The sequence below is a fragment of the Lolium rigidum genome, chromosome 4, assembly GCF_022539505.1.
Source record: "Lolium rigidum isolate FL_2022 chromosome 4, APGP_CSIRO_Lrig_0.1, whole genome shotgun sequence".
Classification (NCBI taxonomy): domain Eukaryota; kingdom Viridiplantae; phylum Streptophyta; class Magnoliopsida; order Poales; family Poaceae; genus Lolium; species Lolium rigidum.
In genome coordinates, this window is record NC_061511.1 from 228,523,812 (window position 1) to 228,549,183 (window position 25,372).

Sequence of the window (25,372 nt, forward strand, 5' to 3'; positions counted from 1 at the left end):
TCCGGCGGTGCTGCCGTCGCGAGTGAGCCAGGCAGAGGGAGCCAGAGGTTCTCGTAGTGTACAATAGATCTAGGAACATGAGTAAGATTAGGTGTAGTGTGTCCCATGTGGAGTCTGGCTTGATGCCGTGTAGGTTCTACGCGGTTGTGCTATGGAAAGGCGTCGTCCACCAACTAGCTTCATGTGCATGTGGCGCTCCATGGTGGAGCTGTGTTGCTGGCCGTGGATCCGAGGCCTGCGTCAATAAGCTCGTCCGACTTCTGTTTCATGTTGTTTTGGCCAGATCTGGTCGCTATGGAGGCGGATAGAGGGTTGAGAAACCGTGTTTCGGAGATTCCAGGGATGGTCTTGAAGCTTCTCTTCGCGGAGTGCATCAACGACGGCGATCTAGCGCCGCCGTTACTCTTGGCCAAAGTGGCCACTCCGTACCTCGGTGCTTAGTGCTTCAGGGGCGTTTCTTCCTCCAAGCCAGCATGCCATCTCGGAGGATTATCTACTTCAGCGCGGCGTTCCACGTCAACCACGTCCCAAGTGGTTTCGTCCCTGGCAGCAAGGTCAACAGCCGCAACTTTGAGGAGCAACTGCAACGGCGGTGGAGAAGAACTAGATGGCTTTTCATTTTTTTTCAATTGAGGTCCTTTTTGCAAGATTGAGGACCATGCTGTATTTTATGTATTGTATGGGATCCTCTTTAATGTGTGTACCCACCGCAGTTTAATAGAAGCTTCTAGGTCCTTTCGACCCAATCCCTTTCAAAAAAAAACAAATACCATGATTCCTTCACTAATTAAATATACTTTTTGTTAGATGTAGATGGATTGCAGGCCATGTGACATTGTAGCCTACGGTTTTTTATATCTCAAAGCCGATGTATGGTGGCATCCTAGGGATAGCTAATCCAACGTTGCTAGTTGGAAAAGAGTTGGGTGGTTCATAAGATGAGCTAACGGTACACCAAGTAAGTGAAAAGAGAAGAACCTCACGGGCACTCCTTCACCGCCGACCGCCGCACACGCACTTCGCCTCATCACACCACGCTCTGCCTCGTGACTCGAGTTTTAAAGTGGTCTTGTGCAATACTATCTTTTTGGTCGGTGCACTGGCTGGGTGTGTGTAGGTGGCAACACGCGTGTTAATGTTTGGTACATAGTCGGCTTCTAGAGTCGTTCTGAACGTTGGAACAGGCGAGCACCAGGAATGTAAGCAACGGGCAGGTACAATCCAGAGCCAACCTAAAATAGGACCTTTTAATCACTCTGCTGTTCCAGATTCCTCCTGCAGGAAAGATTAATCCATCGGAAACTGTTAGTGATGGTAATATTATCCGACTTATCTGATCTCTCTCCTTTTACAGTTCAGGGGCTGTCGATCATTCGTGCGTGCAAAGTTTGATCCCGTTTGACAATGAACTCCCCTTGTAGCAAAGCTTTACGCAACGATGCATGGCTAGCTGCCTGCTCGTGCCAACACTTGGCGGGTCAATCTCCATCTCTGTCTGATTTGCCGGACGAGCTACAGTGTGTACCCAGCTTGTCATCAGCTCCGAGTAGCCGATCGACAACTGCTGGGAGATTGACGATGCTTCAGCAGTCGTTTCCCATGCATTAAGAAACTCAAATTTTCAAGGGGTCGGCATCACATCCCAGGAAGGATTTCATGGGAAGCAACCGGCATGCATATATGATTTTCACGCACCTTTTGCAACGCCAGAATATTGCCGGTTCTTTTGTCGCGTGTGTGGGCTACTCACATAGAGTTATTTATGGTAGATTTTAAAGATGGGCGCGACTGGTATCGGCCTTTTCGCTGGAGTAGTAATGGCTCCGAGTGATATGTGATGGGAACCTTCGATTTGAGGTGGCACCATTTGGATCACCGAGAAAGTAAAACTAATCGCTTGAGCCAAAAGCTAGTGACACTATATTGCATATATATTCTGTATGCATTATATGAAATCAACACATACCGCTTATTGGTTAGATTCTAACTTCTGAGTACAGGAGTAGTCAGTAAAGTTCACTCGCCACTGCTCGACTGATTCCCTTTCTAGATTGCATGGTTGTTGAATAAAACCCATGATTATGGGATGACAACCTTGTGATTAGATATATCGCAGAAATAAAAACAACTTCTAAATGAAACAAAACAACATGTGTTTTTTTTTCCATGCCAAATGTCTGATCTTTTTTTCCCCGAGGACCAAACATGTGATCTAGCTAGAGGGTTTAGAGGCAGAAGAAAACAAATCAACAATTCTCATGAGAGTACCTTTCACGGTGTTCTTCAGTTTTGTTGACCCCTTTCCCAAACCTCCACATGACATCACAATATCCATACACTGGAATGCTATCATTACCTACCTTAATCAACCACTGCAACCTACTTTATCAATATCATGCAACCAAGCAACAAAAATAGTACGAAGAGACAGTACTAGCCCGAGCAACTTAATCATGGAGGTTACTCATTCAAGGCAAGTGCGCATCACGCTATCTGCTGCGACTGTAACGGCGTCCTAGCACTCAGTAGCACTGTACAGGCAACAACCTCTCTCCATAAACAAAGATCCACATGTGGCCACTCGAATTTATATATAGTGTAGTTTTATATGATAAAAGTTAAATAGAATTTTGTACGGGATGTGACTATGATTTTGCGACCTCTATATAATTTGTGCGTGATTAATTTAGCTTTGGGTAGCATAACTTCAAAGAGGGGACATGGCCAGCATGATGCATATGCTACCTAACTGGTCTTATTTTCTGCTTTCCTTTCTGGAGGAGGCAAGTCAATATCAGGGTTCATGTAAAGTTTCTAGCAGGATTGTGGACTTGTGGTCCACAACAGGGATGTGCAATACTTGTAGAGACGCTGATCAATTAATTTGGTGGCTCTACGTGTTACATGGTTCTGCATATAATTACGTTCTAGTCACTCTCCAGCAACAATTAGAGCATCTCCAGTCGCGTCCCCCAAACCGTCCCCCAAAGCGATTTGGGGCGCGCCGGACAAAAAAACGTTCCCAGCCGCGCGCCCCAAATGCCTTTTTTGTCCGGCGCGGCCCGATACGGTGTCCGGCGTCCCGAGCCCGTCCCCGTCCCACAGGGGACGCACCGGGCACGCCGGACACAACGAAATGAGAGGCGAGGAGGCGCGGGCCCGACCCGTCAGCGGCTCGGACGCTCAACCGCCACATACGTAGCGACGGTGCAGTTGCCAGGAAGCGGAACCGTCGCATTGGCAACCGCGTCGACGGCGCGCCAACCCCGCCGGAATGGAGCGCCGACTCCTCGGAAGAGCAACCGCTGCTCTCTTCGACTTCTGCGCCGCCGTTCATCCGCGCTCAATAAGACCCGTACGTACGCCGTACGTACGCCACCATTCATCCAAGCCTCCATCCGACACCTCCAGCGACGATGAGCTACATCTCCCGGCTCCCGTCCGACACCTCCAGCCGAGGGAAAGCCTCGCTGGCTGGCGCCATTGGTGGGAGAGAGCCAGGACGCCGAGCAGCGGCGACGATTCCCCGCCGCCAGTTGACAGCGAGGAGGAATGGCTGGGCTGGGAGGAGGACGCGGAGGAAGAAGAGAGCGAGGACGCGGCGGCGGCGGTGGCCCGTGCGAAGGCGAAGGCGGCCAAGGCCAAGGCGGCCAAGGCCAAGGCCAAGGCCAAGGCAAAGGCGCAGCCGACGTTCACCGCCGACGACGAGGAGGACTCCGACGCGTCGGGCGCCGACACCGCCTCTTCGGAAGAGGTGGCGAGCAGGAAGCGCCACCGCGATGACGACGACGAGGCGGGGCCATCAGCGAAGAAGAAGAAGTAGATGGTTTATATGTATTTAATTATATTTTTCCGAAGTTTTATATATAATTTGTTTATGTTCAACCGATTTGAATATTAGTAAATAGTTTTTTCTAGCCAAAAAAAGTACTTTTAATGTTTGGGGGCGGCGTTTGGGGGACGCGGCTGGGGAGCGACGTCCCCCAAACGCGGCACGAACAAAACACGTCCCCCAAACGCTCGATCCGGCGCGCTTTGGGGGACGGTTTGGGGGACGCGGCTGGAGATGCTCTCATAAGCTTATAACGAGCCTGTCGGTAAGGATATCTGTACAGTGGATAATGCTGAGTGTATTAGACTCGAAATACCTGAGTGGTCTAAGAACCCTGAACCCTAACAAATTCGCTCGAGCTTTCAGGCAAAGGTGACTATGGTACGAATGGGTGGATCCCGAAAAGCCTGGTAATAACGGAAACACCATTCACCAAATGACGAGACCAACAAGAGCAACTAGGGTCACCATTGGCAACGGTAACCCGGCTTCCTTCTGGTCTTCTTCTTGACTCAAGGCACTGAATCTTCGAAGATTGAAATGTTAATCTAGTAAAAAACCACAGGGCATTTCACAATGCTTTGTTCATTTAACATAAACAAGTACGATATTTTCTAAAACTGCTAGAAAAGTTATGAAATCTTCCACATATCTCAAACAAGAATATGTGGTTTTCAAGGTCTAAAAAGTATGATTTTTGTAAGCAACTTAGAATCATCAAAACCTTCGGATTTTGACTGATATTTTGATTCATCCATGAGGGAAACTCAGCTTGGCATTAGGGGTGTCATGTTTAGTTAATATCCAAAATTAGGCCGACTACTGGTGTACAATCTGCAGATGCGGGAAGGGGATCGGAGTCATTTCATCATATAGTATTTATATTTAGAGGAAAAGGGCCTCTCCCCAGCTCCGCTCGTCGGGCCTGATAGGTGGTGGTATCACACCCTTCTCAAAGGAACCGTACGTGATACTCTCGCCTCATACGGCTCCGTCCTGGAATCTGGACCCCCCCCCTTTTCCTTTGACCAACGGGTCCTCGAACCCATGGGGGTTACGAATCATTCATTCATTGATTGATTCAAGGTAGCTTTAGCCATTGTGACCCGATCTTCCGGGCTTATTAGAAACACAAGACAGCCAGTACAAAATGCTAGAAAAGCGGACGCTCTTAAAGGATGCCCTCAGCGTCGAGAAACATGTGCTAGGGGTGGAAGGGGTGGGCAATTATCTAGAGCATCAGGTGTTGTAGCGAAACTTATTGCAAAAGAAGGTAAATTGGCCACTTTAAGATTACCATCTGTGGAGGTCCGTTTAGTATCCCAAAACTGCTTAACAACAGTTAGACAAGTGGGTAATGTTGGGGTGAACCAAAAAAAAATTGGTTCACCCCAACCAAAAAATAATTAGACTTCTCCCTTTGTACATTTTTATTTTAATGGAAAAATATATATCGTAGGGGCTTCCCCTACGGTTCCACGGTCAAAAAAATGGGTAGAGCCGGATCTATGTGTTGGCTAGGTAAACGCCCTGTAGTAAGAGGGGTGGTTATGAACCCTGTGGAACCCCTTGGAATGTTGAAGGTACTGAAAGAATGGAGGATGTTAGTTCCTTGAAAAGTATCTCAAGCAATGAATGAGCAATTGACTGCGCCCTTTACTGGTGATGAAGTGTTGCCTTTTTCAGATGTACCCAGAAAGGCCCCTGGCCCAGACGGCAATCCAACCCACTTTTTTCAACGAAGGTGGGATTTATATGGTGATGAGGTTAGTGACTTCAGTTACCTTCTCGGTTCTTTTCAACAGGGGCATCTTGAGGATTCAAACCTTCTCAGGGACTGCCAGGGAGATCCAATCTCTGCGTACTTATTCTTGTTAGCAGCGGAGGGCCTGTCGTGTCTCCTAAAACTTAGAAGTGAATCATCTAACTTACAAGGTATTGTGGTGGCTCCCACTGCTCTGGCAGTGAACCATCTTCTTTTTGTTGATGATAGCCTACTATTTTTCAAGTCTAGTGAATCAAGTGACAAAACTCCCAGATACACAACACACCACACATGCAGAAGAAACACACCCCAAATATATTTAGTTCAGCATACCCCCGCATGAGGATCACAAAACACAGGGACGGAGCCAGAAAAGTAAGATAAGGGGGCCAATTACATGCAAAAATTCTTGGAGGGGCCATATAGCTAAATTTAGGTAAAATTGCAGGTCAAAGCAGCATATTAAAAAGAGGGTTTTCAGAAAATTTTCCATCATGAGGGGGGCCATGGCCCCAGCCAGCCCTCTCCTGGCTCCGTCCTGATAAAACACTATAGCAAACACATCTCATTCATTGGTACTTATGATCATCCAAATGATTTGATGTGCCTTCTAGTTTACTGTCATCCAAATGATATCTATTGATCCAGCATGCTACAAGGCACATGTTCTTATCACTTGATGCAGAGGTCGGGGCTATGCTCCCATTTCGAAGGGAAAAAATAGGCACAGGTTCAACTCAGCTAAATCTGAGATTCCAAGGCCTCCATATTCCTTTCCTGAAACACTAATCTCCAATTAGCTTAGTGGTACTTACGATAACCCTCATAGTTATCTGAAAGACACTAAGCCATTTGTGTCGTCATGTATTGTTTCTCTAGTGAGAACGCGTAGAAACAGTAACCGACAACTTGCAAATCTGGGGGATATGCATGTTCGGTTTGAAAATGCCAGTGTGTTATCTATAGCTAAGACTTGATTTGAAAAGGAGAGGCTGCCTACCTCCGGTGAAGTAGCTTCGAATTTGGCCAAAGGAACAGGACAAGCCCACACTGCAAGCATGCATCGCGCCAAAAGAATATGCACGTACGCATGGCATGGATGGGTAATAACGGCCGGGTGGTTCGTTAACATAACCAGCCATGCAGAGTGCAGCAACAGTTGTCAGCTACGTACACTGCCTAGCTAGCTACGAAACCGTTAGTGCCTTGCTTGCACCACGCTCGAAGCGACATGCCGGCCGGCCGGTGCCTGTGCTCGCGCGTCGAACTCCGGCCTCCTAGCTGAACTCCGCCGGCGACCGTGACCGGCAACCAAACGCGCCGTGTGGTCACCGGCCGGCCTTTCTCCAACTCACGCAAGTTCCTTGTGGAGTTGTGGTGGTTAATTGTGGCGTTTGCACGTCACCTCAGCTCGGTGTTGCGAGTAGAGCGCCATCATGGCCATTAGACCGCAAGCCACGTACTATGTACGCTCAACTTAGTCCCATGAGCCCGTGGCCAGTGGCAGAGCTAGCTTAGGATTGGAGCCTGGGCAATATGTTAGTGCAGTCAAGCTTAGCAGTTTTTCCCCAAGCAAAAGCACTACTTCAATTTACTCTCTCTACTATTTATAATTTTTATTGTTCATTGGGCTATTTATAATAATGTTGATGTTATTAATGGAATGATGTAATTTTTGCAACAAAATATCTATAAGCACATACATCCAGGGAGTCCTTCTAGTTTCTCCTCCACTGGCATCCAGTTAGCGAGAAGTCGCTAGCCACACAATTGATAATGGTACAAGCAAAACATCGACATTGCCCACTCGAGTGCAAACAATTAATTACGATCTGCAACATTGACGCGCGCATGCGTCATGTGCTTGTTGAAGGTGGTGGCTCGAAGCTTGGGTTTGGGGATGAAAATCGTGCGACAATTTTCTTCTTAAAGGTTTTGCCTAGATGTTGTGTATTTTTCTAGTGGAGATACTATCGCGAGACATGAGGCCATATGCTTCTTTTCTTTTTTCCTTTTGGTTTGGCCACTTTTATCGGGTATGCCTAACTTTTTAAATAAAATTTGTATGCATCAATCGATGCAGAGACCGGGGGCTATCCTTTCTTTTCAGAAAAAATGCATCGGAAGCCTAGGCACCTTCCCAGGCTGGTTAGGCCCTGGCTCCGCCACTACCCATGGCACTATCATCTGGCCGGGAGTAATTGCACTCAACTCACCAAATACGATGATTCGTTCATAATTAAGTACTCCATGCCGTAAGGGTGTGTAATGTAGGTACATCGGGCGTGTTAAAAAAAAAAGTAGGTACATCGATATCTAAACAAAACCGAGTCACTTACTTTTGAACAGAAATTGTACTACCGTTCATACTGTGGACCGATGTACGTTGTTCAATTTTAATTGGCGTGTGTCCTTCCCATCTCACCAACTGGCCAGACAATAACACAAAATCCGGTTAACTGACACGTAAGGTGCAAAAAACCGCAGTGCAAGCATCAAGCATGCATGTAACTCGTGCGGTCAAAATTCAGAAACGAGTCCCGTACTGCATGTTGGTTTTTTCTCTCTACAGGTTTTCATTGCACGGTTGAATCAACACTGGCAAGCATGCATGTTCGTGTTTGGTTTTAATTTCCTGCCACTTTTGATTGCACCGTTGAAACTTGAAAGGCAGATATGATCACAACAGTGCTACCCTACGGCTGCAGAAACAAAACAGACAAAAAAATATGCAAAACATGCTCGACGTGACAATGCAGTCAATGCTGCTCGATGGAGTGCTTGTTCGCCATGTTTAATTTGGGGCCGGACAGCCTTCGGTCTTACTTTTGGTATGTCCGTGCGTGGATCGTCGTGGAGATTCGAGAGCAGGAATGATTGGAGAATCGACCACATTTGAAGCTACGTGCGGGCGACTCAAACTGACCCTTTTTTTCTGTCCTTTTGCAACTGTATCAGCTGGCCCAGGGCTCGTGCAACATCTGTATAAAAACCTCGTCTTCCCTTCAAGTACAAGGATCAGGTGCTTTGTGCTTTCTTCTCTCTGCGTTTCTGTACCTGGGCCCTCTGACGACCCTGTTGTAGGGTCTTTGCTCCAAGCCTCCAACCAAAGTAATCTATTATGTAATTTTCACTTTTCAGCGGTGACTTTCAGGCTTCACCTTTTTTTCCTCATCTCCACTATCACCGAAGCTAGCAGGGTGACGGCAAATTACCTCTGATAACTTTTCAGCAATCAGCAACCTTATATGATGATGTTGTTTTTGAGAGCGGGGACTATCTTCAGGGTGAAAACCTAAGATCTTTGATCGAACGCCGACGGTGTTTGAGCACTGTTACCTTCTTGGAGGCATCGTTTTTGGAGAGTCTGTAATTCAGGTGTTGTCTTGGCGGTGGATGTATTGCTGTTGTTAGGCCCGAGATACTGTAGCGGGACTTTTGTTTCTTAGTTTTTTTTTCTTGTTTTTGGCTGTGTGCATCCGTAGTGCCATTAGGGTGGTGCGTTGTTGCAGAGCCTGGGTGTAATTGGTATCTTCTTGATATTAATATATTCCCTTTATCGGAAAAAATATGATGATGTTGTTTACTAGTCTGATCGACAGTTGTACAATGTAATTTCTCGCGATAGGCGGTAAGGTCAAAATTGAGCTGTACCCACTGCCCACCGTCGGTGAGCAAGTAGCATGTGAAAAGAATTAAAAGTACTTGGGACGTTTACTAACACTGCTGTCGACGCCGGTGATTTTCTGACGCCAAAATGATTTTGCACTACAGCCGGTTGTCGACAAAAACTCACCTACGTACCCTTTTTCATGGATTTTCTTCCTGTAATCTCGACGACTGCAGCGTCGTAACGATAGGCAACGACGAATTCACCGTCAGCTTTGGCCCTTTCACCGACACGAGACGTACGTCTGAAAACTGGGAATCGATCATCCGGCGAATTCGCCCGTGGGTTTTCCTCTGGTCGCTCTGCTAATTAAGATACGGACTGCGATGGCGAGCAGCCAGCAGAGCGTTAATCAAAGCCGAGACAGCCCTGTCGCTGGCTCCATCACTGCCTCCACGAAGCAAACACGAAAACGATCCATCGATCGATACCTCAGCGTCGAACTAAGCTGCTAGAACACTGATTATTCAGTGCCTGTTCTTCCTGCTTCTGGAACGACAGTGCAGCCCCAACCGTCGCCGGCCGCTGTCGCCGGAAGTGACGCCCGGCAGACAGACTGACATCAACGACCCGATTTTTTACCGCATTTGCTTGGCCTTCATTTGATTTGATTAGTTGCTGGTTCTGATTTCCGAAGGACGGTGCAGAGTTCGTCCATCTCTGTATTTGGACGCAAACGGCAGAGATAGACGAGACGTTCCTTGGCCCCCATGCACGTACGGATACGGATGCGAACCTGATGGAACGTCAAGGTCGGCAGAGGAAGCCAGTCCGCTAATTCGTGCGACGTGATCGGTGGCTGAATTGATTAATTGGTGATTTGATCATCGATTAGCTGCTGTCCTGCTGATGAATGAGCAGGATGATGAGCATTAATCTTTTAAAAAAATATACGAAGATAATGTTTTGCCCCAATCTATTAATTTAGAAGCGATGCTCAGTTTTTTTCGAAAAGGGTATCATAGACCCGCCTCTGCATCAAAGTGGCCTTTATTGCAAAGTTAGTACCATAAGTTTATATCTCATGGTCGCACAAAGTTGCAACATGAATCAAACCTGCCAAAGATATTAAAAAAAACATATGGTCTCTAAACATCATACTGAAATCCTATTAGATTGCTGCCATTTACCTGGATAGAAGATAGCCCGTACGACTGTTATCAACCGAGTACATCAAGAGTACATATATATGTTTCGCAGCTCCGCAGCAAGAAGCAAGGACCACATATGGATCATGTAAGTAGCCTTGTATTTTTTTGTTTGAACTGGAACAATCTATTCCATTTATATAGGCTCAGCTAACTCACTGGGCACCATTACATGTACATCTCTGGTAACTGATTCCGGCCAAAGTAGCCGGTAATCATTCTGATTAGCACCAAGTGCAGCTAAGGCATGGGCTATTCACGAGGACGAAAACTAATAGCGAAAGAAATAAAATTCAGACGAACAAACGACGGAATATCCCTAAAGATGACTCCCTCAGGAGCTAGATCGAAATCATTGGTCTGAATGGCATGTACAAGATTGGCACAATCAGTTTCAACTTGCACTTGTCCCATTCACCAATCAGTAGCCTTGTAGATGACCTGCAAAAAAATTGAAACACTTGTTTTGTTAAAGACCACATGGTTTTGGCAATTCCAAATTGCCCAAATTAAGGCACAAATTCGTGCGCTGATTTTAGCCTTTATCATTGTTTTCATACCGTTAAAACAATTTTTAAACATACTGGTAATATTAGCTAGTGGTCTTTAACAAATGGACATGAAATAAAAAAGATGATCTATAGACTCCTAAGCATCACAGAAAACACATTTTGTATAACCTGTCCAGCGTTGTTTTGCTAGATTATCTTTTATGAGTAAAACCATTGTATAAAGAAACCACACATGAAGACTTTTATCTTTAATCATACCTTTAGCTTCCAAAGGAATTTTAGAAGAATTCTAGTATGTTCATTTATAAGATATGCATAAATAGATTTAACTGAAAATACGTACCCTGAAGATGTTAAGGGACAAGAGAACCTATCCGGTTCATCAACTAGGTTGACAATCAACAACCGTTCCACTAAATTCAGCCAAGAATCCCATTTATCTCTTGTTATCACCCGCCAGTCAATTAATTAACGGTGAACTGACGACACCTAGAACATCAACTATATATTAAGCCACTGTAGTAGAAGTTTTCCTTGGCAAGATGATGAGCAGTAATCTCCCAGGCCAGATGGTGTTGGACAGACAATCTAATTAGTACCATGACGAGATTCTTAATTGCCTCCGTACCAGCTGGGATTCGCAGGTCCCGGACGCATTCATGGCTTACGGTTGCGTTTTAATTAGCGCTGTCGTGTTAAGTCGCTGCTAATTAACAGTGGAGTCTTTAGGAAAAAAAGAGCTTCTTTTTTCTTGTAGGACAAACAGAAAGAAAGTGCTTCTCCTCTCTCTCTCTCTGTCTCTCTGTGTGTCCCTTGGCAAGGAGAGACCTCTCGATCGCACGGCCGGCGACTATTTTATCCCGCCGCGTGCCACAGGCCGGAGGTGTCTTAAGCTTCAATCCACAGCCCGCGCGCGCCCTTGCTTGCTTCGAACCTACTTGATCGCTGCCTCACCTCACTCACTCACCGAGCTCTCTCTCGCCTGAGTGACCCTGCCGTTCTTGCTACCCACGCTTCCCCGAATATATAACCACCACCCGGCAGCGATCGGCAGGAAGCAACCGTCGGTCAGTTATTACAACGATCAATCGGCGTCGCCTCGTCGGAGTAGCTACGAGACCGGCCAGCAACTCCTAGTCCTAGGCAGCCGCGCGCCTCGTCGGACGAAAGGCAATGGGACGTCTGTCTAGCGGCGGCGGCGGTGCTCAGCAGCCCAAGCTCCGCAAGGGGCTGTGGTCGCCGGAGGAGGACGAGAAGCTGTACAACCACATCATCCGGCACGGCGTCGGCTGCTGGAGCTCCGTGCCCAGGCTGGCCGGGCTGCACCGGTGCGGCAAGAGCTGCCGCCTGCGCTGGATCAACTACCTCCGCCCCGACCTCAAGCGCGGCAGCTTCTCGGCGCAGGAGGAGGACCACATCGTCGCGCTCCACGAGATACTAGGCAACAGGTAATTACAATGCATCCAGTTCAGAACTTCAGATCAGTTTCGTCCTAGCGCAGAGATAATCAATCGAGCAGAGTGGACGACAAGTTGGCGAGTGATCAGCGGCTGATTATTCGTGCTGAAACATTCCTGACAACTGATGCGTGCGTGCAGGTGGTCGCAGATCGCGTCGCATTTGCCGGGGCGGACGGACAACGAGATCAAGAACTTCTGGAACAGCTGCGTCAAGAAGAAGCTCCGGCAGCAGGGCATCGACCCCGCCACCCACAAGCCCATCGCCCTCGACACGGGGGCACTGCCGGACACCACCGAAGACGAAGACCGCAAGCCGCTTGTTGCCGCGGACTGCCCAGCAGTTTTGAAGCAGTCGGCGCTGTTCGACCCGTTCCCGGCGTGCGCCGACTTCGACGCCGGGTTCGGAGCCGACGGCCTCGGCGCGGCGAACGCTGCGGCATTGTACAGCCAGTTTATCGGCGGCAGCGGCAAGGAGGACGAAGATGCCGGGTTCGGCGCCGCCGACTACAGCAGCGTGCTGGACGTGTCGGAGAACCTGGGCTACGGCGGGGAGAGCTCAAGCAACAGCAGCAACTGGAACGAGGTGGGCAGCGTGCTGGACGCCGGCGACGCGCTGCACTGGGCCAAGACGGAGCCATTCGCGGACATGGATAAGCTGCAGCAGCACGGCGGGTACGGAGGAGGATCGCTGCCGCCATGCCACGAACAGAGCCTGGCAAATTTCGATTTCAACTTGGAGTACTTCTGATCTACATTTTTCTTCCCTCCATTTTTACCTTATTAAGTCACCCCGATTCCCGCATATGCTTACACGGCAGGACAGTGACAGTACAGAACCATTCAAAAGGTTAATTATATAGAGACTGTATGTAATACGTAGACTATTCTGTGTTACTCTCTAAGATAAGAGAAGATACAGCCGTATAGACAATGCGGTCGATCGTTACCGTTATGTAATTGTAGTAAAACACTTGTAAGAAATAAAGATTTTGTACTTTGCATCGTACTACTGATGAATATAACCAACCCAGTGTACTTGTCTGAAGTTTCTGATCATCTCTGAAGCAGTCAAGCTGAAGGAAGAAACGAGTGTTGCTTGCGTTACACATGTTTGCATGCTGCATCTCTGTCGCGCTTTAGCCTTTTTCCAAATTTGTGCTTCACGAAAGCGAGGAAATTTAATCACAGAAAGCAGCGGTACGTACGGCGCTGTTGACAAATAATTAGTGCTAGTCCAGCCACGCCATCCATGCTGGCTAATCAATGATATCTGTAGGCGCCACTTAACGATAGTTGCCTGCTATTACACCTGCGTTCTAAATTAACTGACTCCAATTTGTTTAGATTTTTTTAGAAAGTAAGGCTAACTCAACTTGTTGGAGGAGCGGGGTAAAAAATCCAACACGTGGGTTCATATTCTCATGGACGTGAATTTAGATTTAGATTTATATTTGAGGACCAGGCTTTCTTGTTCTCTGCCTCCCGGCGTCGCCGAGGTCTAGCGACTCTGAAGGCCCCTAAGCCGCCGCTTAGAAGACCTCCCTCCAGCCGCCCCGTCGCTTCTAGAGAAGGCTCTCCGTCGGTGGACGTCGTGGTAACCCTACCCGTGTTTGTTTTTGGCCCTAGCTTTCTTCCTCTCCATCTCAGGAGAGGAGATATGGGATCATGGATGTCTACCGTGGCTTTCCCTGCTAGAGAAGTTCGTGGACCTCCAAACGCTTCTCCGGCGGACGTGGCCCTGCTGCTCGCCTAGGATCTGCTGGTCAGTTGGATTCCTAGCTTTGACCTTAACTAGTTGTACCTAGCATTGGCAATGGTGCCTCCCTAATCATCTCCTTCGTGAAGGCATTGTCTAGCGATCGGACCTTCTTTAGGGGAAACCCAGAATCTGACCATATTTTTTCGACGGGATAACGATGGTGTTTGTGCACTATTACCTTCCTCTAGGCGTTGGTTCGGAGAAGCTTTCGTTTGGATTCGAGGTGTGATCAGCGCTAGTGGTGCTATTGCTGCTGGGAGTATCTGATTTTTTTAGAGAGGTCTTTTTATTTATTTTAAATTTGTTTGGCTATGTATATCCTTCATTACCTTCAAAAAAAATGTATATCCTTCATATCTGCACTGGCTCTAGTCATTATGTCTTATTATAAAGAAAAAAAAAGGCTGCATCAACTAAATTCAGAATACAAGTTTCCCCGAAAACATAGTATTAGCACACGTCTCCCGCCGTTGAAAATTGCAGAACGGAAAAAAAAAACTGGGCGTTGGAAATTCCTCCCGGCAAGGTCTCTTTCGACCAGGTCACCACGTACATAACGTGGTCCGCCGTAGTACCACCACGGGATGGTGAAGGATCGTGGAGACCAGTGCCCGGATCGGCCGGAGAGAGACAAAAGACAAGAGACGCCATTGCTCAAGCGCTGAGCTCCGTGTGTGCTGCATGCACAAGTTGAGATGGGGAGCTGCGTCGAGTAGTTCTCTGAAGGGAAACATTGTCGATTAGCGCTTCGCAGCCGTAGGTTATAACGTGATAAGGCAATAGAAGTGATTCGATCACGTCGGTTCTGTCGGCGGCGAGGGGCGGCGAGCCGTGATGCCGAGATGATCTCGCATTCTCGCTGCAGGGCCCGAGCATGTTACATGCATGTACGACGAACGGACCAATAAGGCATTCTGTAGCAGCGATGAGAGACGGCCCCCACGCGATCGCATCGCATCGCCACTCGAGTTAAGCCGATCGGAGGCGGGGCCGGCCGGCCGGCCGGGTGGCGATCATTGGCTGCCCGGCACTGGGGACGACGTGTTTGAAGGGCGGCCGGACAGCGTACGTCGGGGACGCCGAGAGCACTCACTGTTTTGAGAGGGATCATCAGATTGATTGAGGAATTGATTCCTCGGAGCTGGCCTCTTGCTTCCGCATTCTTTCGTCCAGCTCAGCTCACAGCGAGAGGGGGGCGCCTGATCCAGTGATGCTGATATGCTGCCGTGCATGTGCGTAGTTAAGCGCGGATGGATTAAGAGCTTTAGCTGGGCATCGACCACTAACAATAAGTGGCAGCGCCAGCTTGGCCAGCCGGCAGGGTGTGGAGGTGCATCCATGATCTATGGTGTAGCTCTGGCACGCGTCCGCTAAACATAGACACATACAGAGAGAAAACAACTGACTTCATCAACATGAGAAATACCTACCCGCAAAAAAAAAAAAAAAAAAAAAACATGAGAAAATACCTAATGAACATCATATCCACGATGGCCTTGATCGAGAAGAGCATCGACTAAAAGGATATATTTCCACCGCTAAGGTCTTATTTGGTACTAGAGTTTTTGTGGAGATTAGTGGAGATAATCTTAACCAACGTAAATCACTTTCTTCATGTTTGGTACTACTAGAGTATTGAGCGAGTTTAATACCCACTTTTTCCAAATCTTAGTGTATTTTTCTTAATCTCCAATACTCTACCCCTACATAGTTGATTAGGATGGAGTTATGTGGGGATTGGATGAAGGTAGCGGTTTCACCCATAATCTAGAGTATTGTCCCCATTAATCTCCACGAAACTCTAGTGTTAAAGCCTGATCGTTATAACGGCTTAGGAGCAGGGTAGGAGCTAGGTGTATTCCTAGGTATTCATGTGAATACAAACAATTTTTGGCAAACACACGACATTTTAGCAAAACAGTGACAATTTTAGAAAGACATCGACGATTTTTCCAAGATGAATATCAAGCTGTGAATTCCTAGCATCGCCACTGCTTAGGAGTGGCTGCACGGACTAAGGGCTCCTTTGATTCATAGGAATTGTGTAGGATTTGAATCCTATAGGAAAAAAAATTACACATGTTGTTTGATTCATAGGAAAGAAGTGAGCCTAGCTCACTTGGTTAGGAAAGTGGATGTACAACCCAGCCACCTAGGTTCAAGTCCCCATGGATGCAGATTTGGGTTCTTATTATTTCACAAAAAAACCACTGTAGGGGCTTCTCCTACCGTATTCCTTTCAAAAAAACATATCTTATAGGAACAAATCCTATAGGAATCTTGTACTATAAATCCTATAGAAAAAAACATGAGGTCATATCTCATGGAAAATTTCCTTTACTACAATTAAACACACTTCATCTTTTCAATTTTATAGGGAAATATCAACATTTATAGTACCACATCAATATTAGTAAATTCCGTATATGAGATATATTTTTTGCATTTATTCAGTATTTTGTATGTTGATATTATTTATGGATATGACCAATTTTTATATAGTTTGCTTTATAAATATTTGTTTCGGACATAATCTATAGGTCTTAAATTTTAAGACAAAGGGAGTACTATTCCTAATTAGAGAGAGCTATTTTTCTTCGTAACTGAAGTAAACTATATCACTGTTTTTCTTAATCTTTTTTAACATGCAGGCTTGGGCTGATAGGGATCTGGAAGATGCACGCAGAGCCTGCACATTCTTGATCCACTAATTGACGGACCACTGTTCTAGCCCAGCTCTGTGGTAGAGATCTCGTAAAGAATATTGGCCTTTTGTCTAACTTGGCGAAGCTCATGCAGATAAGTGTAACCGCACTATAGGTACTGTACTGGCCTTAGCCTTCTTCGTTCTCAGCTCTAACACGCGGCCCATAGTACATTTCGTCCTAATACCTCGATGTAATTTTGGTGGGCTGCAAGGTAGCTTTTTTTTTTGGATGGGAAGCTGTGAGGCTCAGGCGAACGGATCGTATACACCGACCAGTCGGTGTGCAGCACTAGCCCATATATCTCTGTCTTTGGGTTTTTCCGTTGTTTGCGGTTGGTTTCTCCGTACTTTTTAGTGTTCTGTTGTTTCTTTCGGCTTTTCTTTTCATTTCTATTTTTTCTTTTCTTTTCTTTTATTTTCCTGTTTAAAAACAATTTTCGAAAATTTTAAAATTGAAAAATGTTCATATTTGAAATTTGAACGAATTTTCAAATTTAACGTTTTAAAACTTTGAACGAATTTTGAACAAAATTTCCGTTTTTACGGATTTCAAGTTTGAAGGAATTTCAAAATTCGAATGATTTTCGAATTTTTGAACATATTTTGAATTTTTAAATGAATTTCGAATTTTAAAAATTGAATTTTGAACGATTTAAGAATTTTTAATTTTTTTAAAATCATACATTTATAAAATCTATATAAAGAAAAAAAAGTCGAACAAATTTTGAAAACATAAAAAGAAACAATATAATGTTAGTTTTAAAAAACAGAAATGTAAACAGAAAAAAGGGAAAAAAAAGGAAAAAACGTGTTTAACTATGGGCCACGGCCCAATTAACAACCTCCGGGGCGGAGGGGTGTGCGGCACCCGTCCACGCCGACCCGTTCGGCATATAGCAGCCCCCAGCTAAGGCCTCTACCGCGACGTATCGCTCCCGTGATGCCCAGCTTCCCGCACCAACTATATTTTTCTTTGACCGTTGAGGCCTTTGTATCTTCATCCATCTCTCTTTGTATGCATCGAATGCATTCGTTCGTCACCATGCAAGTGCACTGCCGCTCGATCCCTTCCCCATATCCTCTACTTCTGCGTCGGATCGCACTGCCGCTCCATCCCTTCCCTGTATCCTCTACATCTGCGTCGGAAGGCACCTCTCTCTCTAACGAGGAGAGGTAGTTGTACAAGCCGATCTCGTGGGGGAGCTGTATTGCCCAATCCCATGCTCATGTTGAAGCGGGAGGCAATCATCGACCACGCCTAGGCCTCGTCGACGAGCTTTGTAATTCCCAGACCGCACAGCCACCCCTACATCCACATCTTTCACATTGTTGTCGGCTACATCATGTCCCGCAATGCAGGTCTAGACGTCGCTTTCCCGCCTAGGTGGCTCGCGGTCGTCGTCGCCGTATGACCCGTACAACGAGCGGTTCCTTGGGACCCCTCGCATGGACCTGGACTGCATGAAAGGGGGTGATCCGGGAGGCGGGCCCATCGGGAAGACTCGAGCGATCACGCCGGAGAAAATGCCCGCTCCTCGCAACCTGTTCGACGAAATGTCATGGCCTCTCCTAACGCCAACAGACCCGGTATGCTCATCCCACCATATTCCCCTTTATAAAGTGTTATATCCCTCTCATTCCCGGCGATCCGTAGGCCTACTACGCTAACCACACGAGGCCTGCATGGAAGCGATGATCCATGATGGTGGCTTCATCCTGGCAGATGGCATTTGGACCGAAACCTAGAGGGTACGACATCGGCGAGGAGCCATTGTTCGCCCAATTTGGCAGACAAATGGACCAAGACACTCCCGTGCTTGATGATGGATGGCAAGTGCAAGGGCTACGAGGAGGCTGAGGCGAACTCCGGTGCGAGGGTCGAGAACACCGACGATTGAAAGAAGAAGGGAACGATCCAACAGACTTCCGGATATAACAACAAAGAGGACCTCGTGCTCTTCCATTCTTGGCTCTTCATGAATTAAGATCCTATATGTGGTGCTGAGCAAAAAGGCCAAGCGTATCGGAGGAAGGTTCCCCAAGAATTCCATCAACGCCACCAACTAGCTCCGTTCCGGATTCGTAGTATCTGTGGGTAGATGTCTCTCCAAAAGAGGTGGGCATGCATCCAACAAGAGACAAATAATTTTTTCACGATGATTGATCATGTCGTTTCGCGTAAAGTGAGTGGCCTTGGCATTGTCGACGTGGTAAGGGCACAACCCAGCCTCCTTGGTCAGCCTCAAGAATGGCGCCGAGAGAAGAATGCCGCCACCTTCATCGACCTCACCAAGCAGGCAGGAAAGGTCCAAGGATGGAGGCCGCGGCCAAGCTGCTTGCGAAGGAGAACATGATCATGTTCGTCGACTTGAGCATTATGGATCCCGAGCAAAGTGCATGGTTCGCCACCATCTATCTACTTCGTTTCATTTCATTCAAACTTAGATTTTCACTATGTGATTGGCCGAGTTTCGAACCACTATTTCGTTGTTTGTATGGCCACATGGTGAATTTGGTTCGAAAATGAAAATTAGTTTGTATGGCCACATGGTGAATTTGGTTCGAAAATGAAAATTACACTGGACGGCCAAAAAATGCGCCGGGCCGCTGGGCTGCCCGACCCAAACGGATGATCCACGGTTCAACCCAAAGAGACCACAATAGACATTTTTGTTGTCCGGAGATGCTAGGATTATATTTTGCCCTTAGGGAATCTCCAGCGGCGTGGCGTGAGCGACCGTTTGCGTCCGTAAAATGCGTCTGGCACCCTCTCCAGCGGCACGACGCAAAGTGACCGGGACGTCTCTGCGGACGCGCAAAGTGTCCGCTCGCGTCTCCACCGGGCCCGCCTGGCAGCGAGTCTGCATCGAGGGCATCGCTTCGGCGGTCAGCGCTTCCGCGTCTGCGCCGCAGCCTTCGCCATCAATGGCGCGGCTGCCTGTTCTGCGCGCGCACTGGCGGGCGGCAGCTGGGCTTCTGCGCCGCCTTCAATGACATCGTATCCCGCGCGCGACCGCCCTTAAAAGTCCACCGGCCGCGTTCCTCCTTCGCCCACACCTCCACTCGCACCACCACCTACGCATCGCCATGGGGAAGAAGAACGACTTCGAGGCCTCCGGCAGCGGCAGCAAGAGGGTGCCGCTCCCCGTCACGCTGGGGAGGCTAATGCACGGCAAATGGTTGCCATGCGAGGCCTGGTCCGGCGTGCAACTGCCTGGCGGCTGGCGGCTCAGCTGCCGCCGGGTGCCCATCCCTCCAGTCCCTGCGCGCGAGTCTGATCGGACCACGGAGATCCGGCGAAAGAGGCGGTACCTGCCGCCGGACCTCCGCGCCGATCCGACGTACGCCATCGACTCCGACAGTTGGCGTACGTATCTGTCGACCGAGACGGATAAGTGAAGAAGGGCGGGCTTCATGGGCGACATGGATTTTCCCTTCGCGGCTGCACCCCCGACTCGTCCACGAAGACAGGAGGCGCCGACTCGTCGTCAGCAGGCGCCGACACGCGCGCAGCACAACGACGACGACGACCACGACGACGAGGACGACTACATCGAGGCGCTCGCGTACCATAACGAGGAGGTGAGGGACGACAGCGACGACTACGTCGCGGCCGTCTTCCACGAATGGCAGCAGGCCATGGCGGAGGGCCGCAATTTCGAGTTCCTGGAGAACATGACAGACGACGAGATGGCGAATCTCGGCGTCCTCGTCTCCGAGAACGACACGTCTGTGCAGCCGCCGTTGCCCCGCTACGCCACCAGCGTCATGCCGCCGGGCCTGTCGGAGGATGAAGCCCTTCGACAGGCGCTACAGGACTCGGCGGTGCCACAACCGCCGCCGTACAACCCCTAGGCTCCTCCTCCACAGCCGCAGCCCTGGGCGCCTCCATCGCTGCCACAACCGCAGCCCTGGGCGCCTCCACCTCCAGCACCGCCGGCGCGCCCGGCGTACGCTCCCCCGGATGGCAACTGGGCGTGGGTGATACCGGAGCTCATCGTGCTCGACAGCGACGAGGAGCGGTAGTAGGCGTTAGGTTTTTTTTTTCATGTTTTAACTATGTAAATTATGTTTCATGTTTAAAAAAAATGATTCGGCCAAAAAATGCGTCGTGCCGCTGGAGCCACCCACGACGCAAACGGACGCGCGATCGATTTCGACCAACGCAAATGGACGCGCGCAGACGCTAAAATGCGTGGCGCCCGCTGGAGATGCCCTTAAAAAAAGCTAGGGAGATCACTGAAGATGGAGATGGAGGATGGGGATCGCGCGAGGTTTGCGTGGGTCAACCCTCTAGGATTTGTTTGGCGTGTTTCGGTTGGGCACGATCTGGACCACCTGATCTTGACGATCGCAGGAAGCGGAGGGTGGCATGCATGTTGGGATGGATCCCAGCCGCGTTTGTCGATTTTGAATTCTACTATGCGCTCCCTCGCGGAAGCTTCATAATTCACGATGCCAGTGACGCGGCAGGCAAATCTCTTCGTAATCACTGGCAATTAAGCTACTCGTCGGTAGTAGTAGATGGCAGGCAGGCAGCCGGTGAATGATATGCCCCTACATCCGAGTCGACAGTTGGACGTTCAGTACGCTAAGCAAACCAACCGCCAGCTAGCGACGAACGCGCTGGAGAAGAATATAAATCAGCGTGGAATCGAACAGGCAAAACCCAGGCGCGCACGCACGCATAATTCCAGCGCAGATCTGGATCCGCATCGTCTTCCTCCTCGCGATCTCCCGATCTTTTTGGACTCATACTCATACTCGGACGAGGACTCCACCACCAATCCACCATAGCAGCAGTAGTCCGTATAGAATACTGCTGCTGGCTACCGCCAGTTGCCGCGGCGGGTCCCCCTCTGAAGCTGGATGCCATCGCGATCTCCATCCCCTAAAATAGTCCTCCGTCCCACGTAGCCGTCGCCCCCCAAACCCAAATTCCTCCTCAGTTCGGTCCATACTGGTCGCTCTCTGCCGATTTCGATCTCTGCTTAGTCCCCACCTCGCGTCCCCAGCTGTTGAGGCGGGCGCAATGGCGGCGGCGGCGAACGGCGCGGCGGGCGGAGACACCAAGGCGGCGTTCGCGCGGATCTACGACGCGCTCAAGGGGGAGCTGCTCAAGGACCCCGCCTTCGACTTCACCAACGAGTCGCACCAGTGGATCGACCGCGTAATGCTCCCCTGCCCATCTCTCTTCCTCCTCCTCTGCTTTCCTTGTTCGATTGATCCTGCTGGAAACGCAGCGCGCACGCTTCCTTCTTTTGCTGGGGTTTAGTTTTTGGCTGGGTAGATTTGATGCTGAATCAGAGGGCGCGTGCGAGATCGGGGGTTTCCTTGATGGGCGGAAGCGCCATTAATTTGGGTTTAGTACGTGCGTGCTCTGTGATTATAATCGTCGTCGTTAACGGGAGTCTCTTAATTAACACAGCCTATTTAGTTGTACGCGTTTTGGAATGAATAAACCTGCTTAAGCTCCTGCACACTTAGTTTTACTTATTAAATGCTTTCCAATTTTGTACTCTGCCTAAGTTGGCCGAGTTAAAGATGATGCCGAGAGATTTACTATAGTCGAAATTTGAAATACTCTATATGTGATCGTTGAGGTGAAGTAAATTTCTTCCAAGGGGAGCACACTCCGAACTGAGCAAAGCTACTCATTCATTATTAACTTCTGTAAATTCGCTGACTGAGTAGGCATTAAGTTGGATCTTAGATGGTTGACTGACCTACATGTTGTTTTTATTTTTCTATATGTTATAACTCTTGTTAAAGTACTCCCAACACTCGATGCACAATAATAGCAATAATCTTATTAGTTCAGTTCTGCTATTTTAACTTGCATTCTTTTTTGTTGCTTGGAGCAGATGCTGGACTACAATGTTCTTGGAGGTGAGGAGATGAATCTGACCTATTTGTTCTCTTTTCAAGTATTCATTCAAGAAGCTACCGAGTTTCTAATCTATTGTTTCTGCTAATTACAGGAAAGCTCAACCGTGGGCTCTCCGTGGTCGATAGCTATAAGCTGTTGAAAGGTGCCGATGATCTGAGTGAGGAGGAGATGTTCCTCGCCAGCACTCTCGGCTGGTGCATCGAATGGGTAATTCCTTCTTCTTCTTCTTCTCAGCGTTACTCCCGTGAATGAATTTAAAGATTGCTCCCTTAAGCTTGCCGCTATCTGTTGTGCAGCTTCAAGCCTTCTTTCTCGTGCTTGATGATATCATGGATGACTCTGTCACTCGACGTGGCCAGCCTTGCTGGTTTAGAGTGCCTCAGGTTGGTGAAAACGAGATTGTTGTTATTTCCAGTGATGGTGTTTGAAAACTTTGTGTGACAACATTCTTTAGTATACCTTATTTCCACCTGTTACCAGTACAGATTATCCCTAACGCCGCCCTTTTGTAACAAAATAGGTTGGCTTCATTGCTGTCAATGACGGGATTATCCTTCGGAACCATATTTCGAGGATGCTTCGGCTTCACTTTAAGAAGAAACCTTACTACGCTGATCTCCTTGACTTATTCAACGAGGTAATCATATATGCTATGTTCAGCAAAAATGTTCAGCCTCAACTTGTGGATCATTACAGGTAATCACCGCCCTCTCTTGTTTTTCTAGGTTGAGTTCAAAACAGCTTCAGGTCAAATGCTGGACCTTATCACAACTCACGAGGGAGAAAAGGATCTAACGAAATATAACATAGGAGTGTAAGTTAATTGTGATAACTTTCAGATAAACTTCTTTGCCATGCTTTATTGTGTCTATTTTTATTCTTCTGTCTAATAATAGTCCTTCGCAGTAATCGATTTGAGTTGTACCCTTTGTTTATTGTCGATTAAAAAAATCTAATATTCTTGCAGTCACCGCCGGATTGTTCAATACAAGACAGCCTACTATTCATTTTATCTGCCGGTAAAAGCTACATTCTATCTTTTTAATCATATATTATATTTCCTCTTTTTGCAATTGATACTGGATTCAAGGGATGCTGATATGCCGCTTTATGAAAGGTTGCATGTGCACTGCTGCTCTCTGGTGAGAATTTGGAAAACTACAGTGCTGTAGAGAACATCCTTGTTGAGATGGGAACATACTTTCAAGTCCAGGTAACCTCTCTTTTTTGTTGCTACACATTACAATAAATACGAGTCTTTTGCTACAGCAACAATTATTCTATTTAGCACTAATATGCTTTTTCTAACAGGATGATTATCTAGATTGTTATGGTGAACCTGAATTTATTGGCAAGGTTAGTACATAACTGCATTTACCTGTTGTAGCAGCTTGCGGGAATATCATTTGTTACATTGATAGATTTTCTGTAGCTCTTGCGATTTGATCAATGTTAAGTCTTATCATAGATTGGGACTGACATTGAAGATTACAAGTGCTCCTGGCTAGTTGTCCAAGCTCTTGAGCGTGCTAATGAGAGCCAAAAGAGTGTTCTATTTGTAAGTCCCCTCTACTTTTACTTTCCAATGATATGGAGGTTGTTGTCTAAACAGTTTATGCTCCTACAGGAAAATTATGGAAAGAAAGATGCAGCCAGTGTGGCAAAAGTAAAGACTCTATACAGAGAACTTGACCTAGAGGTTTGTCTTCACTCTTATGATGTTAGTACATTTTATACGTGGACCGTAATGCTTTAGTAGGATTACCATGAATGTAATTTTCAGGATACATATTAATATGACACATCAAACCCTTCCATTTAACCCTTGTGTCAATATTTCGACCAAAACTTAACTTGTTAAGTTTTTCATGTGCATTCCCTATGAACAATCACTTATTCTGGAGAATTTATTGCTCTTCATCAAAATAATCTACGGAGTACTTGTGTCTCTTATGATAAGAACTACTGGATTCTCCTTGTCTGCAAAATATGGCACATCTAATCACAATTTTAAATATTGTTGATCACAGGCGGTGTTCCATGAGTATGAGAGCGAAAGTTACAAGAAGCTGATCACGGAAATTGAAGCTCAGCCAAGCGTTGCTGTCCAAAAGGTTCTGAAGTCCTTCTTGCACAAGATCTACAAGAGGCAGAAGTAGTTTGCCTCTTGAACCAGGGAGCTGTTCCACTGTTTGCATGCTCGATAGATTCCCCAAGTGATGTCTATTCATGATTCAGTGGTTCATGATGTATGCTGCGCCTTGCTTGCTCCCGATAATAATGATGCAAGGCGCTATTTCGGGTTTGATGAACCGCTTGATGTAGAGATACATCAATAGTTCTGTAATTTGCATCCTACCCTTTTCTTTGATGTTTTTTCTTAGTTGCCGTAGAGAAATGAATCGAAGTTGTATTTTCATTGTATTTCACAGAAATGAATTGAAGGTGTATTTCCATTGTATTTCACAAGGTTATTGTGAAGGAAAATTAGTGCTGAAATGATCAACTGGTGTGTTTCAGAGGTTATTGTGAAGGAGTAGTGCTTGAATGGACTTGATCAACTAGAAAATTTTGGATTCATGAAGAATTTGTACAGTCTTTTTTTCTTTCTTTCATAGAACTGAATGCC

The 25,372-nt window shown here is 47.4% G+C and overlaps 2 protein-coding genes across 2 annotated transcripts; both read left to right on the top strand.

Annotated features, from left to right (window-relative positions):
- The first annotated feature begins 12,003 nt into the window (after positions 1 to 12,003).
- Positions 12,004 to 13,393, top strand: LOC124649704 (myb-related protein Hv33-like). The gene is made up of 2 exons (XM_047189289.1): positions 12,004 to 12,375; positions 12,526 to 13,393. The coding sequence occupies exons 1-2, from the start codon at positions 12,101 to 12,103 to the stop codon at positions 13,133 to 13,135; spliced, it is 885 nt and encodes a 294-aa protein (XP_047045245.1). The 5' UTR covers positions 12,004 to 12,100; the 3' UTR covers positions 13,136 to 13,393.
- An 8,500-nt stretch (positions 13,394 to 21,893) lies between these two features.
- LOC124707206 (farnesyl pyrophosphate synthase) lies at positions 21,894 to 25,292 on the top strand. The gene is made up of 12 exons (XM_047238867.1): positions 21,894 to 22,023; positions 22,718 to 22,742; positions 22,835 to 22,950; positions 23,040 to 23,126; positions 23,264 to 23,380; positions 23,469 to 23,557; positions 23,711 to 23,762; positions 23,861 to 23,956; positions 24,055 to 24,099; positions 24,212 to 24,301; positions 24,371 to 24,442; positions 24,774 to 25,292. Exons 2-12 carry the CDS (start codon positions 22,718 to 22,720, stop codon positions 24,900 to 24,902), a joined length of 918 nt encoding a protein of 305 aa, XP_047094823.1. The 5' UTR covers positions 21,894 to 22,023; the 3' UTR covers positions 24,903 to 25,292.
- Positions 25,293 to 25,372: the final 80 nt, after the last annotated feature.

Bases quoted from the DNA above. Each gene is read 5' to 3' on its own strand.
- LOC124649704 (XM_047189289.1), top strand. From the start codon at position 12,101: ATGGGACGTCTGTCTAGCGGCGGCGGCGGTGCTCAGCAGCCCAAGCTC. The intron at 12,376-12,525 runs GTAATTACAATG...GCGTGCGTGCAG, and splicing joins CACGAGATACTAGGCAACAG to GTGGTCGCAGATCGCGTCGC.
- LOC124707206 (XM_047238867.1), top strand. From the start codon at position 22,718: ATGCTGGACTACAATGTTCTTGGAG. The intron at 22,743-22,834 runs GTGAGGAGATGA...TGCTAATTACAG, and splicing joins GGACTACAATGTTCTTGGAG to GAAAGCTCAACCGTGGGCTC. The intron at 24,100-24,211 runs GTTAGTACATAA...GTCTTATCATAG, and splicing joins AACCTGAATTTATTGGCAAG to ATTGGGACTGACATTGAAGA.